This window comes from Salvelinus sp. IW2-2015, unplaced genomic scaffold (genome assembly GCF_002910315.2).
Source record: "Salvelinus sp. IW2-2015 unplaced genomic scaffold, ASM291031v2 Un_scaffold1377, whole genome shotgun sequence".
Lineage (NCBI taxonomy): Eukaryota > Metazoa > Chordata > Actinopteri > Salmoniformes > Salmonidae > Salvelinus > Salvelinus sp. IW2-2015.
In genome coordinates this window covers 190,528-210,005 of record NW_019942867.1, presented here as the reverse complement: position 1 = coordinate 210,005, position 19,478 = coordinate 190,528, and the positions used below count along the sequence as shown (strand labels likewise).

At 43.6% G+C, this 19,478-nt stretch overlaps 1 protein-coding gene across 1 annotated transcript in view; it reads right to left on the bottom strand.

The window, feature by feature from the left end:
• The window catches only part of LOC112070598 (serine/threonine-protein kinase WNK4-like), a 69,048-nt gene that overhangs the window by 16,642 nt on the left and 32,928 nt on the right, over positions 1-19,478 (bottom strand). The window contains exon 4 of the mRNA XM_070439048.1: positions 724-871. Within this exon, the coding sequence (XP_070295149.1) occupies positions 724-871 (148 nt within the window). The remainder of the gene's footprint in view (positions 1-723; positions 872-19,478) is intronic.

Sequence of the window (19,478 nt, the reverse complement as noted above, 5' to 3'; positions counted from 1 at the left end):
TCTATAATCCATTGAATTGAATTTTACTGTATTTTCTCAGTCTGTTCTTTTTATAGTCATTAACTAAACATGGGGGACAAAAACAGTATTTTACTATAGGTGGGTGGATGTGGTGAGTCAGACTTTGTGCCACTTTAGACTATTGACACACAGCCAAAGGAGAGAGATGGATAATGTGCCCCTATTTAACAGCAGGTCAGGTATCATCTCATTAGAACCCCAGAGGGCCTGAAACCTGACACCATTAACAATGGTCGATGTGTGTGTCACCCAGTTCCCTCGCCATAGTAATGTGGCAACATTTGAATTATGTATGTCTGAAGTCGTTTCTCACTGTTATTTTTAGCTCATAACATAATTCGATCAATGCTTTGAAAGAGAATGAGAAAATAGAAAAGCTAATCATAAAACTGTTTTCTTGAGGGCATTTACACAGTTGTTGGCTGAGACTGATACAATTTATTTTGTTCCAATGTCAGTGCCCTTAGATTAATGTTGGAGAGAGAGCGACAAAGATTCTAGACAAACTAGCTTGACAGGTATAATATCCTTTGTCTAGGAGGAACAAAACTGTCTGTCTAATGTTTGCACACATTAAGAATAGACACACACACGTCAACCTAGAATCTATCCAACATTTGATACCACACCACTGAAGTGCCAGACTGAAAGCAGATGCCTGAGGTAAGGTGAGTAAAGAGAATTCCTATCTGATTACTCTACCTCTGGTCTGTATTTATGCGGATGCATCCCTCTATGATCTCTTTCAACTCAGGGACTTTTACTTTGAAGAAGCTGTCCGGCTTAATTCCCTGTGAGGAGAAAGAAGGAGAGGGGAAAAGATGAACTGTTAGATATGTCACCGACGTCAATCACTCCACCATTTGGGAGAGGAGAGGACTGACGCAGGCAGAAGGACCCCTGAAGCAGAGTATGTGAGCAGAGCAGAGTTGGAGCAGAGTGGGGAGTGGAGCGTGCCAAATGAGGAGTGAGGAGCGAGATTCCCAAAGGCTGGAGCTTCGGCCTTCGCGCCCGCTCCAATTTCGCTCCAGTATTGCTCACTTCACGAGCTCAGGGCATGCCCGGCTCAGCATGCATTTGTAGTTACTTGGGTGCTGCTATAACCCCTTGCTTTAGCTACTGTCATGGAGTTCCCTAAATATTTTCATTTAAAAAACACACAGGTGCAAAATCAAGGTGACTTACAAAGATGAGGACCAAGAGCAAGAGAGGGAGTGTGGTGATGTAGTGTCCACAACTAAAGAATCATTGTGGAATCTGAAAAGACAAATATCCCGAAAGCATGATGGTGTAGGCTACTTACTACGTGCATATGCCAAAAGAAAGGAATGAGGTGGATAGCTAATTAAGTGTCATTGTAGCAAAGTATTTATAAACAAAAAATCTGATCTCTTAAAAGATTCCTTCATTTTTGTTCTATTATTTATACAATAGGCCATAATTGATTTGGGCCCAATAAGCCTGGCATATTCCAACTTTCAAGGAGCTTTCTGTTTTGATTGGGTTATTTTGCCTAAAAACATCCCTGACCAGCCTGGCAAGAGTGGCCAAAAGGTTGATTAGCTTCCCCAGTGGCTCTGCAAGCTCGGAGAGCATATTATCTGCTGCTGGCCTGCTCTCCAGGCACCATGGAATGAGCCTGAAGCCACAAACTCTGTCGAAATTTGGGTTTCTAAAAACGAATTCAAAGGCACTGTAAACTGAGCCCAATAAGGCATTTTTCATTTAATTCTAACTATAATCTGGGTGGTTCGAACTCTGAATGCTGATTGGCTGACAGCCGTAGTATATCAGACTGTATACCACGGGTATGACAAAACATTTATTTTTACTGCTCTAATTACATTGGTAGCCAGTTTTTAATAGCAATAAGGCACCTCAGGGGTTTGTGGTATATGGCCAATATACCACGGCTAAGGGCTGTATCCAGGCACTCCGCATTGCGTCATGCATAAGACCTTAGCCGTGGTATATTGGCCATATACTACACCTCCTTGTGCCTTATTGCTTAAGTAAGTCACAGCCTATATAGGCAATTTATAGACTATAATTATTTAATACAACGAAATGTTGTTTAAATGCTGAGCACTTAATGTCCCTGACTCCCTACCAGCCTAGTGTGTCACATTCACAAATGCTTCACAATTTATTTCTTTGTAGGTTATAGCCTTGAAATAATTGAAATAATCATTTTTGTTCCTTCTTAGTCTCTGTCTGGCGCCTGACCTGGCGCCTGACCTATTTAGAGTGTTAATATGCTGTTTAATATGACATGCAGCCTATTTGAAATGATGAGCGCTTCTTACATTCACCTTTTCATGTTTATTAAAATACTTTTCATTCAAATCATATACAATTTATTGCTCACATACACGTGTTTAGCAGATGTTATTGCGGGTGTAGCGAAATGCTTGTGTATGGTTTGGTTTCAATACTTCAAAACCAAATGGTAGGTCCAGGTAGTCACAAAAATAGATGGGTGTTGGTTCAATTGTGATTTTAATGAATGGAGCGAATTTGGAGAGGCATTTTTTTTTTCTGTGAGTGCATAGAGGTTTTTAGTGGAGCGGTTGGAAAGGACATGGAGTGCCGAAGCGGTGATCCATGAGCGATGAGAGTGGATAGCCGACAGTTCAACTCCGCTCACCTACTCTGTCCTGAAGGAGCCAGGATGATACAGGAGTGAGGGACAATGTGGAGATTATTCCCTAGCCTGCCCTACACCACTATGATGGATGGAATACTTTCTAAGTGTGTCTCTATGCTTCAGAGACACAGTAGATGTACATCCTCTATTCACATTGGTAGATCTCCTGAGTGGAATACCTTTAAATATGAAATATATATATGATAAATATCTAAATGGAGTTAAAGGTTTCGTTGTTATCGGTAACTTTAGGTCGTGTTGTCATCGGTAACAGTTGCCCGGACACCCTGCCCAGGGGCACAATGTCAAAAAACAGTGGCCCACAGTTCAATGGTGTTCCCGTCAGAGACATTCTCTGTGGGCCATCGTCATAGAGTTCAGACATAATGGAGCATGGCTATGCACACAAACAAACACGAACAAACGCACGCACCAACACACACACAAAGAGGAGGGTTTGACTGTGTCCCAACCCGTTCACTGTTAAGTTTCTCTCTGAGTTCTACGGCCAGTTAGAACTAAAGTTCGAATGTCGTGAGAGAGTGGTGGTGTGTGTAAGAGTATTGCGGTGCTAGCCTGTTAGCTAATGGTTTTGTACACAAACACTCAGGTCATGATACATAATGTCCAAAACCATCCAGAGCACGCAGGTGTGTGTGAATGCAGAGCACTGAGTACTAATAACCATGTGGTTTACCTAAAGGGTAGTCAGCTCATAGCTCATGTTTATTTGGTTTAGACACAAATGTTCAGTGACATAATACAAAATGTACAAAACCATCTAGAGGATAGTGATGGGTATAACAGGTGTCCATACAGTAGCTGTCGTGACCGGATACAAATAGAGMGAGACTTCCTATGGGGCTGTTAGCTAAWAGCTAACGTAGCGTGAGCATRAATAYCAAGCAGCAGTCAGATACTCACTACATAGTAGCCTTAGCATGTGTGGCGGTGAATACAATGACTGGGTTACACAGGTAAATGGGATACTTCCTGTAATGCTGTGTGTTAATGCTTWGAGGTGATGCATGGCCAATATGCTCTTTAGGTTTATGAGGTAACTATCACCAGACACAGCGCAGGGATTTCCGGTAGGGTGAGAGAAACAACCAACAGAGCTGTGTCCTACTGAAAATATGCATGAACAAACACATTCACACACTATAAAGCCAATGTCACACACAGAACCACACGCGTATACAGACACGGCCACATCACTAGACCACAGGTCTTTTCTGTGAAAGGATGGGAAACATGGTGTGGGTGGAAAGAGGATAAACGCTTCAAGAAGAGGTATTACCACAAGAAACGATTGAGTCATTCTCCCCTTTGAAGCTTCATGAACAGAACACGCAAGTCTAGCGGAGGAGATTAACACATTTCATTGAGGTGATAAGACTCCCCGACAGAGAAATATACCACTATTTCACAGTCTGTCACCTCCATGGCCTCCACAGATTAAACAAGGCCTGGAGGGTCAAGGTCTGGAGTTACTGAGCGGAAAAGCAAGGTAAACCTCCTCCGTGTAAAATGTACGAGGCGGAAACAACAAGATGACGGCAACGAGAAACGGAATGGGAAGCCTGGTCCTCGTTTATCACACACGCACACACACACGCACACACACACACAAATCGTTTAACACAGAGCACAGAGTGTGAGCGGAGTTGATCACAAGGTTTTCAGCAAAAGGAACCTGTCTGCACAAAGTGAGTGATGTAATGCAGCTTGTTTTTATTACATAACTCCTCAAAAAAGACTATAAAAAACTATGTGAGATTATATTGGATTAAAGAACACAGTGGCATATTTGTGGAGGAACTTTAAATTGCTCAACCGGTTCCATATGACGAATAGTGTGAAATACGTAGCAGTAAAAAAAAAAAATTGGAGAGGACCAATGAGATTTGACAAATGTGCTTTTTTCCGGTGGTGACGACAGTGGCCCCAAATGCTCCTCTTTTCCCACTAAAGTGAGGGGAGGCAGCGGAACTTACTAATGGAAAATGGACTCTATCGAATTCTCTGGTGTTATCTGAGCAGATAATTGCAGCGTCTAACTACGTAAGAGAAAAAGGAAGGGAAAAGACATAATAACAAAACAAACAAGACATTCTAAGTAACAAAAATTGAGAAAAAAAAAGCTAAATGGTCTCCATCTTAATGGCTGATATGAAAACCATCTGAAGACATGAATAAACCCTTCAGTCTTTAGAGGGGCTTAGGGAGGAGTCACAGAGCCTGCTCTGTACAGTGGCTTTTGTTGGTCGGTGACATCAGCCCAACATCTCCCCAACGTCCTGACCCACCGGGACTCTGAGGTGTACTGAGGACATGAAGTCCTGAGATACAGAGCCAACCACTCCCCCCACCTGAATGAATAGAATGAATGAATGGAAAGTCTGTTTTTAGAAGAGAGAGACAGGCAGATGAGTTGAAGATGGAGAGATTTTGGAGGATATTATCTTCTGGGAGACAGACATCATAATGGACGCTCTCTATGATCCAATCTCCAAGGCATGGCAAGAACAATGTCAAACTGAAGGTTAATGAGAGATGATAGGTCTCTTGACTAGGGCCCCAAACCTCCATTCCATATATTGCAATTGGTAAAATTACACTATTTAATATTTTGCACCAGATTTGGATAGGAATATTTATTTTTCAGAACTATCTCGCTTTATCTCTGTGTCTCCCTCCCCTTCTCTCTTTCTCCTAATGACAAATATTCTCCATAATCCCCACTGACAGCAAGCAAATCATCCTAATCACACAAATTAGCTTTCCAAGAACACCAATGTTTTAGGTGGAGAAAACACAGAAGCACTGATGGGTGTGTACAGAACATAAGCATGTTGTTCCCGTCCAGCTAGATGTACTTTGAAGAGGACTGACTTAATTAGCTCTACAATTTGGAGTTAACACACACAAACTCAAATTCAACACACAGAAACACTGCCTCTAACACAGACAAACAGTGAGAGCACCTTGTGTAATGAGATGAAAAGGCTCCACTTTCCATTGTGCCATAGCTTCTTGACTTCTAGCACTCAGAAAGCCCTTTGAAAAACGGCTTGATGTGGATGCTTTAATCTCCTCACGTAAAATAAATAAATAACGATCAAATTGAAAATGTTTCCCATGGAAATACTATGACTTGATGACTGAAGTTTTATGAGCAGACCACTGCAAAAGTTATTGCACTACTGGCCTTTTTAATACAAAGCTTACAGGCTGGCTCCCTGCTGCTAAAACAAGGGTATAATGCTAGTGGTTCTGAGATCAAAACTAGAGTAGAACCATAATCTAACTCAGTCAGGGAAACGTATGTACATGTATGAAACATGTGTGGGATGATATGGGCCACAGGTCTGTGTACACGCGTGTTCCTTAAAACATGATTCAATCACACAGACTCTAGTTTGCCTGAGACGGAGAGAGAGAGATAGACAGAGAGAGAGACAGAGAGAGAGAGAGAGCAAGAGAGAGACATAGAGAGAGACTGAGAGAGAGACAGAGAGAGACAGAGAGATAGACAGAGAGACAAAGAGAGAGACAAAGAGAGAGAGAGACAGGGATAGCAAGAGAGAGAGACAGACAGACAGAGAGACCACTAAAACAGCGAGCTTGCCTGAGACGGATAGCATTAATTATGTAAATTACACGGCTACTCTAATTATGCACACATGCATAAATGTGCACACACAGAGATAGAAAGAGAGAGACAGAGACTGACAGACAAAAAGAGAGAGATAGAGAGAGACAGAAAGAGAGAGCGGGAGAGACAGATAGATAGAGACAGAGAGAGACAGAAAGAGAGACAGAGAGAGACAGATATAGATAGAGAGAGACAGATAGATAGAGACAGAGAGAGACAGAGAGAGAGACAGGGAGAGACAGAGAGAGAGACAGAAAGAGAAAGATACAACTCTATAAACGTACACTCAGAACCAAAAAAAGCACAGTACAACAGCAAGCAGCTGACACTACTTGAGGAGTCCATAAACACAAACAACTTCTGGCAAAATTGGATAAAAAAAAATAAAAAAATCTAAACAAGAGGAATTAGCAATACAAAATGGTGAAATATGGACAACCCATTTTAAAACACTCTACAGCATCATTCAAACTGACACAAACGCAGAACAACGCCAAATTCATGAGAAGTTGAATGGATTAGAAAAAGCTATAAAGGACAATCAAAATCCATTGGACTCCCCAATTACTGACCAGGAGCTCTATAAGAAACTTCAGGCTCTCAAATTTAAAAARGCATGCGGACCTGATGGCATCCTAAATGAGATGCTCAAACTCACTAGTGCAAAATTTCAATTGGCTATATTAAAACTGTTTAATTTGATCCTGCGTGTAGGTTATTTCCCTGACATCTGGAATCAAGGACTCATAACCCCAATCTTTAAAAACGGAGACAAATTTGACCCTAACAATTACAGAGGCATTTGTGTGAACAGTAACCTGGGGAAGGTTTTCTATAGTATTATAAATGTAAGAGTTCTAAACCATGTCTTGAGTAAAAGCCAAATTGGATTTTTCCAAAACATCGCACATCTGATCAGATTTACACCCTACACACCCTGATAGATAAACATGTCCACCAAAATAATACCAGAATATACGCTTGCTTTATCGACTTCCAAAAAGCATTTGATTCTATTTGGCATACAGGACTGTTCTACAAAGTTATTGAAAGTGGTGTAGGGGGTAAAACATATGACATAATTAAATCAATGTATACTGGCAATACGTGCAGCATTAAAATTGGCAAGAAAATAACTGAATTCTTTAACCAGGGCCGGGGCCTTCGTCTGGGTTGTAATCTGAGCCCTGCACTCTTCAATATTTACATCAACGAATTGGCCACTATCCTAGAAAAATCTTCAGCCCCTGGTGTTAGTCTCCACAATTCAGAGGTTAAATGCCTACTCTTCGCAGATGACCTATGCCTGCTGTCACCCACAGCACATGGCCTACAGCAGAGCCTGGACCTGCTAGAGCAGTACTGCCAGACCTGGGCCCTGGCAGTAAACCCCAAAAAGACTAAAATAATAATTTTCCAGAGAAGATCCAGATCTCAGGGAATTAGACCAAAGTTCTCAATTGGTACAAAATATATAGAGTACTGCACACACTACAATTACTTAGGTTTAAAAATAAGCTCAACTGGACACCTTAATGAGGCAGTGAATGAACTGAGAGAGAAAGCACGCAGGGCATTCTACGCCATTAAAAAGCTAATTCAAATTGGAATACCTATTGAAATTTGGCTAAAACTAATTGAATATGTCATTGAACCAATTGCACTTTATGGCAGCGAGGTGTGGGGTCCACTTACAAAACAAGATTTCATCAAATGGGACAAACACCCCATTGAAACCCTGCATGCAAAGTTCTGTAAGATTATCCTGCATGTTCAGAGGAAAACTACAAACACTGCATGCAGGGCAGAATTAGGCCAATATCCACTAATAATAAAAACAAAAAAAAGAGCAATTAAGTTTTGGAAACATCTAAAATACAGTGACCCCCTCTCATATCACTACCAAGCCCTGCAATGCCAAGAGCTGAGCAAAGAAAAGAGTCCCCTCATCCAGCTGGTCCTGGGGCTGAGTTTACAAACCTGTTCTACTAACACACTGAAGCCTCAGGACCAGAACATCCGATCAATCAGGATAAACCAAATTACAACACAGTCAAAACAAAACTATATTGCTTATTGGGAAACACAAGCACAAAGCTATACTTAAACTTTTTTTTCAGATTTTCTTTTCAATTATTTTACCCCTTTTTTCTCCCCAATTTCATGGTATCCAATTAGTAGTAGTTACTGTCTTGTCTCATCGCTGCAACTCCCGTACGGACTTGGGAGAGGCGAAGGTCGATAGCCATGCGTCCTCCGAAACACAACCCAACCAAGCCGCACTGCTTCTTGACACAACGCTGCTGCGGCAGAGCCTGGGTTCGAACCCAGAGTCTCTGGTGGCACAGCTAGCACTGCGATGCAGTGCCTTAGACCACTGCGCAACCCGGGAGGCATACTTAAACTTTTTAACATCATCCACAGCACTGGCATCTTACCCAATATTTGGAACCACCCCAGTCCACAAAAGTGGATACAAATTTGACCCCAATAACTACCATGGGATATGTGTCGACGGCAACCGTGGGAAAATCCACTGCTTTATCATTAACAGCAGACTTGTACATTTCCTCAATGAAAACGATGTACTGAGAAAATGTAAAATTGGCTTTTTACCAAATTACCGTATGACAGACCACGTATTCTCCCTGCACACCCTAATTGACATACAAACAAACCAAAACAAAGGCAAAGTCTTTTCATGGTTTGTTGATTTCAAAAAAGCTTTTTACTCAATTTGGCATGAGGGTCTGCTGATGATCTGGTGCTTCTGTCCCCAACCAAGGAGAGCCTACAGCAGCACCTAGATCTGCTGCACAGATTCTATCAGACCTGGGCCCTGACAGTAAATCTCAGTAAGACAAAAATAATGGTGTTTCCAAAAAGGTCCAGACCTGGGCCCTGCCAAATGTATGACCATATTAGAGACACATTTTTCCCTCAGATTACACAGACCAACAAAGAATTTGAAAACAAATCCAATTTTGATAAACTCCCATATCTAYTGGGTGAAATACCACAGTGTGCATCACAGCAGCAAAATTTGTGACCTGTTGCTACAAGAAAAATCCAACCAGTAAAGAACAAACACTGTTGTAAATACAACCCCTATATGTTTATTTATTTTCCCTTTTGTACTTTAACTATTTGCACATCATTACAACACTGTATATAGACATAATATTACATTTGAAATCTCTCTATTTATTTGGAACTTGTGTAAAGTTTACTGTTCATTTTTTATTGTTTATTTCACTTTTGTTTATTATCCATTTCACTTACTTTGGCAATGTAAACATATGTTTCCCATGCCAATAATGCCTGTTAAATGGAATTTAATTGAGAGACAGAGAGAGACAGAAACAGACAGAGAGCGATAGAGACAGAGAGAGAGAGACAGAAAGAGGTCCTTCTACGGTTGTTTCTCACGCTCGTAGTCTTTTTCTCTTTGAGAGAGTCTTTGTATGGTCTGCCTAGGGAGATGACCACTAAAACAGCCAGTTTTTCTGAGACGGATAGCATTAATTATGTCAATTACACGGATACTCTAATTATGCACACATGACAGAGACAGAGTTCAAAAAATGTTATATTCCTATCCAAATCTGGGGCACAATATTCAATAGTGTAATGTTACCAATTGCACTATATGGAAGCAAGGTTTGGGGTCCACCAATTAACAATTATAAGCACTGGGAGAAAAACCCAATAGAAAATCTAGAATTATCCTAAATATCCAAAAGAAAGTACCAAATAATGCATGCAGGGTGGAACTCGGACGATTCCCTTTAACTGTAAATATAAAGAAAAGGACACTAAAATGTTGGCACCATTTGAAATGAACCCCCAAAACATCCTTACAATTCAAAGCACTGGAAAACCAAGACCTGAACCCTGAAAAGAGTTCCCTGTGTCAGTTGTTAAAACACTACACAACCCTATTATCCAATCACACTGTTACGTTCGTCGTAGTGATGAGACCAAGGCGCAGCGTGGTATGCGTACATTCTCTTAATTAAACGAATGAACACTGAACAAACTAACAAAGTAACAAAACTAACGTGAAGCTATATAACATGAGTGCTGACAGGCAACTTCACATAGACAAGAACCCACGAATATCCAAGGGAAAATGGCAACCTAAATATGATCCCCAATCAGAGACAACGATAAACAGCTGCCTCTGATTGGGAACCAATTCAGGCCACCATAGACCTACATAACCTAGACTTACAAAAACCCCATAGATATACAAAAACCCTAGACAAGACAAAACACACATACCCACCCTAGTCACAACCTGACCTAACCAAAATAATACAGAAAACATAGATAACTAAGGTCAGGGCGTGACACACACAGGGAAATCAATCACACTGTTACAGAAATGAAAACCTCTTACTTGACAAATTGGGAAAATGAAACAAAAACACAGAATAAACTAAATTGCTATTTGGCCCTCAAATGAGAATACAAATTGGCAGAATATCTCTACTCTGTCAGAGATACAAAACAGAGACAGATCCTGACCAAATACAGGCTCGGCGAACACCAATTGGCTATAGAAACAGGGAGACATCAAAAGACATGGCTACCCAAAGAGGAGTGTCTATGTGGTCACTGCAAGACAGGGGAGGTAGAGACAGAGATCTACTTTTTCCTCTACTGTGAGAAATACTCCCAAATAAGATTATCTTAAAAAAAAAAACTCAATCAATTCCCAACCTCTGTGCATTTACTAATAACATAAAGCTGGGAATTATTCTGGTTGAGGGAGAAACCGCAAATATTACTGCCAGATATGTATATGACTGCCATAGTCTGAGGGACATCCCATGACCATTAATTCCCTGTAGTATTTACATTGTATATAACTTACTAGTAATACATAGTGTAACAATCATCATGTACATTCTGTTGTTTATTTATTAGCCATTCTTTCTTTTTCTTTTTTATAATCTTATTTGTATTTAATTAAATGTACTGACCGAAGATTACACAATACAACAGCAGAAGTGTTGTACCTGTACACATGATTATATGTACTATTATTATTACTACTTAAATTAACTGTATTTTATTATCCTCATTGCATTGCACTGTATTTACTGAAATGCTGTACCACTATACTGCTTTGGCAATACCTACCAATTGTATTTCATGCCAATAAAGCAATCTGAATTTGAGAGAGAGAGACGAAGAGAGACAGAGAGAGAGAGAGACAGAGACAGAGAGAGAGAAAGCGAGAGAGAGTGAGAGACAGCTAAACTGAGAGAGACAGTGAGACAGAGTGACAGAGAGAGACAGAGAGAGAAAGCGAGAGAGCGTGAGAGACAGCTAAACTGAGAGAGACAGTGAGACAGAGAGAGACAGAGTGACAGAGAGAGACAGAGAGAGAAAGCGAGAGAGCGTGAGAGACAGCTAAATTGAAAGAAAGAGACAGCATGACAGAGAGAGACAGCGAGACAGACAGAGAGATACAGCGAGACAGACAGAAAGACAGCGAGACACGACAGCAGAATGACAGCGAGACAGACAGAGAGAGGACACGGAGACAGACAGAGAGAGCAGCAGCGAGACAGAGTGAGAAACAGCAAGACAGAGAGAGAGACAGCGGAGACAGAGAGAGAGACAGCGAAACAGAGAGAGAGAGAGTGAGACAGAGAGAGAAACAGCAAGACAGAGAGAGAGAGACAGTGAGACAGACAAGAGAACAGCGAGACAGACAGAGAGACAGCGAGAAGACAGAGAGAGACAGACGAGACAGACAGAGAGAGACAGCGAGACAGAGTAGAAACAGCAAGACAGAGAGAGAGACAGCGAGACAGAGAGAGACAGCAAAACAGAGGGAGAGAGAGTGAGACAGAGAGAGAAAACAGCAAGACAGAGAGAGAGAGACAGTGAGACAGACAGAGAGACAGCGAGACAGACAGAGAGACAGCGAGACAGACAGAGAGAGCTCCTTCTATGTTTGTTTCTCACACTCTTATTCTTTTCTCTTGAGAGGGTCTTTGTATTTTGTATTTGTATTTATTAGGGATCCCCATTAGCTGTTGCCAAGGCAGCAGCTACTCTTCCTGGTCCAAACACATTAAGGCACTTACATTACATACAAAAAACAAAAAAAAAACGTACAACATTTTTACCCCACTACATATCTACAATACAAAATGTAAAATACCACCATACAATATTACAATGTAAGTGTGTGTAGAGTACGTGTGTTAGTATGGTCTGCCTCGGGAGATGACCACTAAAACAGGGATATCTATGTCAATTATAACACCTAATTAAGTCTCTATCTTTATGTCTCTCTCATCTCACCAATCTCCCTCCTCCCTCTCTTTGTCACTGGAAACAAGCTCTGAAACATAATAAACGACTAACCGGTGCCCCACACATTGAACTCTTACGTACCCTCTGTACTATAGCTCGCTATTTTATTTTTACTGCCTGCTCTTTAATTATTTTCTATTTTTATTATTCTATTTTTTATTTACACTTATTATTTTCTTAAAACTGCATTGTTGGTTAAGGCTTGTAAGTAAGCATTTCACTGTAAGGTCTACACTGTTGTATTCGGCGCATTTGACAAATAACATTTGATTGATTTGATTTAAAACACAATCAGAGAGAAACAGAACATTTCTGGATCAGCGGCAGACCTTTAACACCCCCCCCCCCCACGCAAACACCACACACCAGAAAGGAAGTGCGTCAGAACTCCTTATTGCCTGGTGTGTGTTCGGTGGTGTGGGCAGAAACATGGAGGAGGAGGACAGAGGTGGGTGTGGTGGCGTCCATGGCTCTGCTAGCTAATTGCTATAACCCAGCAGGGAGTAGAGAGGGTAGAGGAGGGCTGTTGGAGTTACAAAATCTACACAACATGGCTGGTTGGGAGGCAGAAAATAGTAGAGACTAGAGAGGGCCAGCCCAGGGGTGTTGTGAGAGGAGGCCAGCCCAGAGGTGGTTGGGAGAGAGGGCCAGCCCAGAGGTGTTGGAGAGAGGACCAGCCCAGAGGGTGTTGGGAGAGGGCCAGCCCAGAGGTGTTGGAGAGAGGACCAGCCAGAGGTGTGGAGAAGGCCAGCCCAGAGGTGTGGAGAGAGGGCCAGCCCAGAGGTGTTGGAGAGAGACCAGCCCAGAGGTGTTTGGAGAGAGGACCAGCCCAGAGGTGTTGGAGAGAGCGCCAGCCCAGAGGTGTTGGAGAGAGGACCAGCCGCAGAGCGTGTTTGGAGAGAGGGCCAGCCCAGAGGTGTTGAGAGAGGACCACCCAGAGGGTTGGAGAGAAGGCCAGCCCAGGGGTGGTGATGAGAGGGCATGGCCAGGGGTGGTGGAGAGAGGGCCAGCCCCAGAGGTGTTTGGAGAGAGGACCAGCCCAGAGGTTGTTGGAGAGAGGACCAGCCCAGAGGTGTTGGAGAGAGGACCAGCCCAGAGGGTTGGAGAGAGAGTAAGCCAGAGGTTGGAGAGAGGACAGCCCAGAGTGTTGAGATGAGCGGCCAGCCCGAGGTGTTGGAGAGGCGCCAAGCCCAGAGGTGTTGGAGAGAGGACCAGGCCACGAGGTGTTGGGAGAGAGGACCAGCCCCAGCACGGGTTGTTGGAGAGAGGTACCAGCCAGAGAGGTGGGGAGAGAAGGGCCAGCCCAGAGGTGTTTGGAGGAGAGGGCCAGCCCAGGGTGGTGGTGAGAGGGCATGGCCAGGGGTGGTGGAGAGAGGGCCAGCCCAGGGGTGGTGGAGAGAGTGCCAGCCCAGAGGTGGCCGAGAGAGGACCAGCCCAGAGGTGTTGGAGAGAGGCCAGCCCAGGGGTGGTGGAGAGAGGGCCAGCCCAGGCGGTGGTGCAGAAGAGGGATTGGCCAGGGAGTAGGTAGCGGTATGGCGCAGGGTGGTGGAGAGAGGGCCAGCCCAGGGTGTTGGAGAGCAGTGCCAGGCCCAGAGGTGTTGGAGAGAGGACCAGCCCAGAGGTGTTGGAGAGAGGGCCAGCCCAGGGGTGGTGGAGAGAGGGCCAGCCCAGGGGTGGTGGAGAGAGGGCATGGCCAGGGGTGGTGGAGAGAGGGCCAGCCCAGGGGTGGTGGAGAGAGGGCATGGCCAGGGGTGGTGGAGAGAGGGCATGGCCAGGGGTGTCTGTTCCCTCACACCCTCACTCTCTCACTAAAAAGGGAAACAGGCAATGTACCCCTGTTTTAGCACAGGAAGGTTTTGGTTGTGTGGGCAGTACATAGGGAATTGGCAATGTACTGATTAGTCTGACTCTCCCATTGCCTTTAATTGGCCCTCAAGATGTCATTGTATGGAGTCAGATCATGTTCAATAAGGGGAAAGGAGGATACCTAATCAGTTGTACAACTGAATACATTCAACTGAAATGTGTCTTCTGCATTTAACCCAACCCGTCTGAATCAAGGCATGGTAAGACCTTGTTCACCCCATAGTTGGACCCCAAGTTGAAAACAACATGACTGCCACTCAGTGAAGACTGTGAGCTTAGGTATGGGGCTTCAGGCAATGACCTTCAATCACACCTCCCAATACTGTGATGTAAACGTCACCATACCACACAGAACTACTGAAATCACACAAGCCTCTTAGCTTTATCCTCTTAGCAATTGTTCCAGAAAGGTGAATGAATGGCTCAATGGTGCTTGAGATCTACTCATTTGATTCAACAAGATTCATCACAGAGGTGACTCTCGCCATTCAGTCATTTGTTACTCACTGGACAATTGATAGAGGAGGGAGGGTTAGAGGGCTGGTAGCCATGTTAACTACACACTCTGGTAAGCTGCCAGGAACTCCTGTTCTTTGAAGCCTTCATTAAACCCTGGTGACTTCTTGTTTAATGATAATATGTTGTGTGGGGGAAAGACAAAGGTTCCTGGTATTCATAGAATCCTAGAATGCAATTTTCTAATTACCATGTGAAATCACAAATGTGTTGAGGTTGTTGGTAGGATAAATGGAAATGTATAATATTCTGTATTCTGCACATTGAATGAACATACACTATATTTACAAAAGTATGTGGACACACACCTACAAATTATTGAATTTGGCTATTTCAGCCACACCCATTGCTGATAGGTATATCAAATCGAGCACATAGACATGCAATCTCCATAGACAAACATTGGCAGTTGAATGGCCTTCCTGAAGAGCTCAGTGACTTTCAACGTGGCACCGTCATAGGATACCACCTTTCCAACAAGTCAGTTTGTCAAATTTCTACCCTGCTAGAGCTGCCCCGGTCAACTGTAACTGTTGTTATTGTGAAGTGGAAACATCTAGGAGCAACACCGGCTCAGCCGGGAAATGGTAGGCCACACAAGCTCACAGAACGGGACCGCCGAGTGCTGAAGCGGGTAAAAATCGTCTGTCCTCAGTTTCAACACTCACTACTGAGTTCCAAACTGCCTCTGGAAGCAACGTCAGTACAATAACTGTTCGTTCGGGAGCTTCATGAAATGGGTTTCCATGGACAAGCAGCCGCGCACACAAGCCCAAGATCACCATGTGCAATACCAAGCGTCAGCTGGAGTGGTGTAAAACTTGCCGTCACTGGACTCTGGAGCGGTGGAAACACGTTCTCTGTGATGAAACGCTTCACCATCTGGCAGTCCGATAGACAATTCTTGGTTTGGCTGAAGCCAGGAGAACGCTACCTGCCCAAATGCATAGTGCCAACTGTAAAGTTTGTTGGAGGAGGAATAATGGTCTGGGGTTGTTTTTCATGGTTCGGGCTAGGCCCCTTAGTTCCAGTGAAGGGATATCTTAACGCTACAGCATACAATGACAGTCTAGAGGATTCTGTGCTTCCAACTTTGTGGCAACAGTTTGAACAATGCCCTCTTGCGCAAAGCGAGATCCATACAGAAATGGTTTGTCAAGATCGGTGTGGAAGAACTTGACTGGCCTGCACAGTGCCCTGACCTCAACCCCATCAAACACCTTTGGGATGAATCGGAACGCCAACAGCAAGCCAGGCCTAATCGCCCAACATCAGTGCCCGACCTCACTAATGCTCTTGTGGCTGAATGGAAGCAAGCCCCCCCCCGCTTCAATGTTCCAACATCTAGTGGAAAACCTTCCCAGAAGAGAGGAGGCTGTTATAGCAGCAACATGGGGACCAATTCATATTAATGCCCATGTTTTTGGAATGAGATGTTCGACGAGCAGGTGTCCACATACTTTTAGTCATGTAGTGTATCTATTATTGAGTAGATAGTACACAGTCAAGACATGCCTCTTTTTCAAGATAACAAAGGGGAAAATCTGGAAATAAAACTTCAGTGAGTGACTTAAGTTTGTGTACATTAACCTTTACAATTGGGATTCCCTCCAGAAAGGATTACTGTAACCTGTATGCCACTCCTTGAGTATACCTCTTTAAACACCTCCCTTAGTACTGTTGTCCTAGGGAAGGTCCTGTGTATCCAATTGGTACTGTACTGTATATAGCTGGCACCAGCTATCCTATCCTAGGAAGTCCCTAGGTGGCTTTACAGGTACAWRTCCTTAGCCAATTAGAGTACATTCTTATGAGGACCACCTTACAATCATAGATTTTATGACGACWTTTAACAGGCCAGTAACCTCCATAGATACACMGCAGTAAACTGGTARTACMTACTTTTTAAGAGGCGCAGCGGRCATCCGCTAACGCCTTGGTCACAAGGCTGTGTCTGTCTCCTCACACACTCAGTCAGACCACAGCACAGAGACGGCTTTGAAGAGTTGGAGGAGTGATGCTGGGCCAGTTCTGCTCACCGTATCAATTTTGTCCGTATCAATGTCCTTTGTCAGCGGCGGCAACCCCTCGTCAGCTGACACACTGGGTAATGTTCTGCTTCTGTAAGAACTTCTGTAAACTTCCAGACAAGACAGTGTTACTGTCCAAGTTAACTTGCTGTAGGTGTATTGGCTAAAGGATTTACTCTGTTGTTTTTGAAAGTTACTTGGGGGCATTGTCTTGGCTTTTGTGCGCCCACACATGCTCATACTGATACACGTTCACACACAGACACAAGTACACACACACACAGACACACACACATTTCAACAATTGTGTCTGAGAATGCACAAACACACACAATACACACTCGCACACATGCAAAACACACACACACACACAGAGGGAGGGAGGACAAAGCTTTTACACCTACTTGAAAAGGAAATGTAGCTCACCTGAAGGAAAAACAAATAGGTCTTTCTGTGCAGATACCGTATAATATCTCATCTCACACGTCAAACAGCACAGGGGAAACTTGAGTCATATATAATATCCGCTGTTTGTCCTGTTGGTGAAGGCTACTAAACATGACAGTGATATTATTCCAGCAATAGACCACTTTGTTCCTCTTTCACCATCAGGTAAACAAAGATATACAGCTCTCCTATCATAGCATAAATATATAGCTCTGAGAAAGGGAACAAGATAATTTGATGACACAGACATTGTCATAAAATKATGTCAGWCAGTGGCCAAGTGTAGGAGCAGAATGGTGGCCATTTGCTGTAGTCTCAGTAATAATCTGCTATTCATTTCCTTTATAGGTCAAGCCCCATGGCTGAATTAGAACTTGCTGGGATGTACGAAGCATGGAGATCCTTATCTGCTGAGGTCACACAAATAAGAAACAACAGTGCAAGTAAGCATGTAAGTCTGAATACAGAGGCTGGCTGAGAACGTCTGAATACAGAGGATGGCTAGAGAACTTCTGAATACAGAGCTGGCTGGAGAACGTCTTGATACAGAGGCTGGCTGGAGAACGTCTGAATACAGAGGATGGCTAGAGAACGTCTGAATACAGAGGCTGCTGCGAGAACGTCTGACTACAGGCTGGCTGGAGAACGTCTGGATACAGAGGTGGCTGGAGAACGTCAAAACAAACAACTCTGGAATACAGAGGCTGGCTGGAGAACGTCTGAATACAGAGGCTGGCTGGAGAACGTCTGATACAGAGGATGCTAAGAACGTCTAATACAGAGGGCTGGAGAACGTCTGAATTACAGAGGTGGCTGAGAACGTCTGATACAGATGATGGCGTGAGAACGTCTGAATACAGAGGTGCTGGGGAGAACGTCGATACAGAGCTGGCGGAAACGTCTGAATACAGAGGCTGGCTGGAGAACGTCTGAATACAGAGGCTGGCTGGAGAACGTCTGAATACAGAGGCTGGCGAACTGCTTTTGTGGTTCTGGCAGAAAACCCATAACGGAGTGAGAGCCTTGCTTCCTCGAAGCTGTAACACTCCTTTGGACTCTAGCACTAAATACTGCTCATGTTGTACCAGGGCTGTAGCGTGCTCAGACACACACACACACACACACACACACAGCTAGCACGTGGGTTCTTACTGCGTCAATCACGTTGGAAGAGCTGCATGTAAATTAATCCACAACGTGCATTATGGTCCTTGGGGATTTCAGTTTGTTTGGCCAAATGACCGCAAAGAAATCCAGAATTGTGGAGTGGAGAAAATCCAGCATTGTGGAGACGTTCCCATTCCTGCATGTGGACCTCGTTCTCCGACAAGTAAAAGACTTAAAGCATAATTCCAATTCCAGTAATTAGCAATCAAGTCCGAGCCCTTCAGCTCTTCCAAATCTGGTCGTTACAAGTGACGTCAGCACGGCTGCTCGACATGTTCTAATCTATCACAGTGTTTGTCTCAGTGACCTTTAATAGATGTGGGTCATCTAAGTCCCATTTGGAAACCTTCAAACCTACAGACGTTTAACATTTGTTTTACATTATCACACTCGTATAAGATTTGGTGTTGTATCAATAAATAACTTATCTTTTGATTACCTCCTCCTTCTGTACCGCCATTGATTATTTCTTTCCATTTGAATACACTGTACTGAAATGAATAGCAGAACAGTTTGCGCAATACACATGTTCTGCACTGTATTACAGGCACACAGTTGGCTACTTTCCAAAGTGGTCAGAAGTGAGAATAAATAAGGCCACTGTATTGTGAAATGTAATTGCAGTTGTCAGTGAAGTAGGACACACTTTGCGCCATTCTCAATCCACTACATCATACCCTCCTCACTCTACCCCTCCTCACTCTACCCCCCCCCCTCTCTCTCGGTAGGGACTCCTGAGTTCATGGCTCCAGAGATGTACGAGGAGATATGATAGGCGGTGACGTCTATG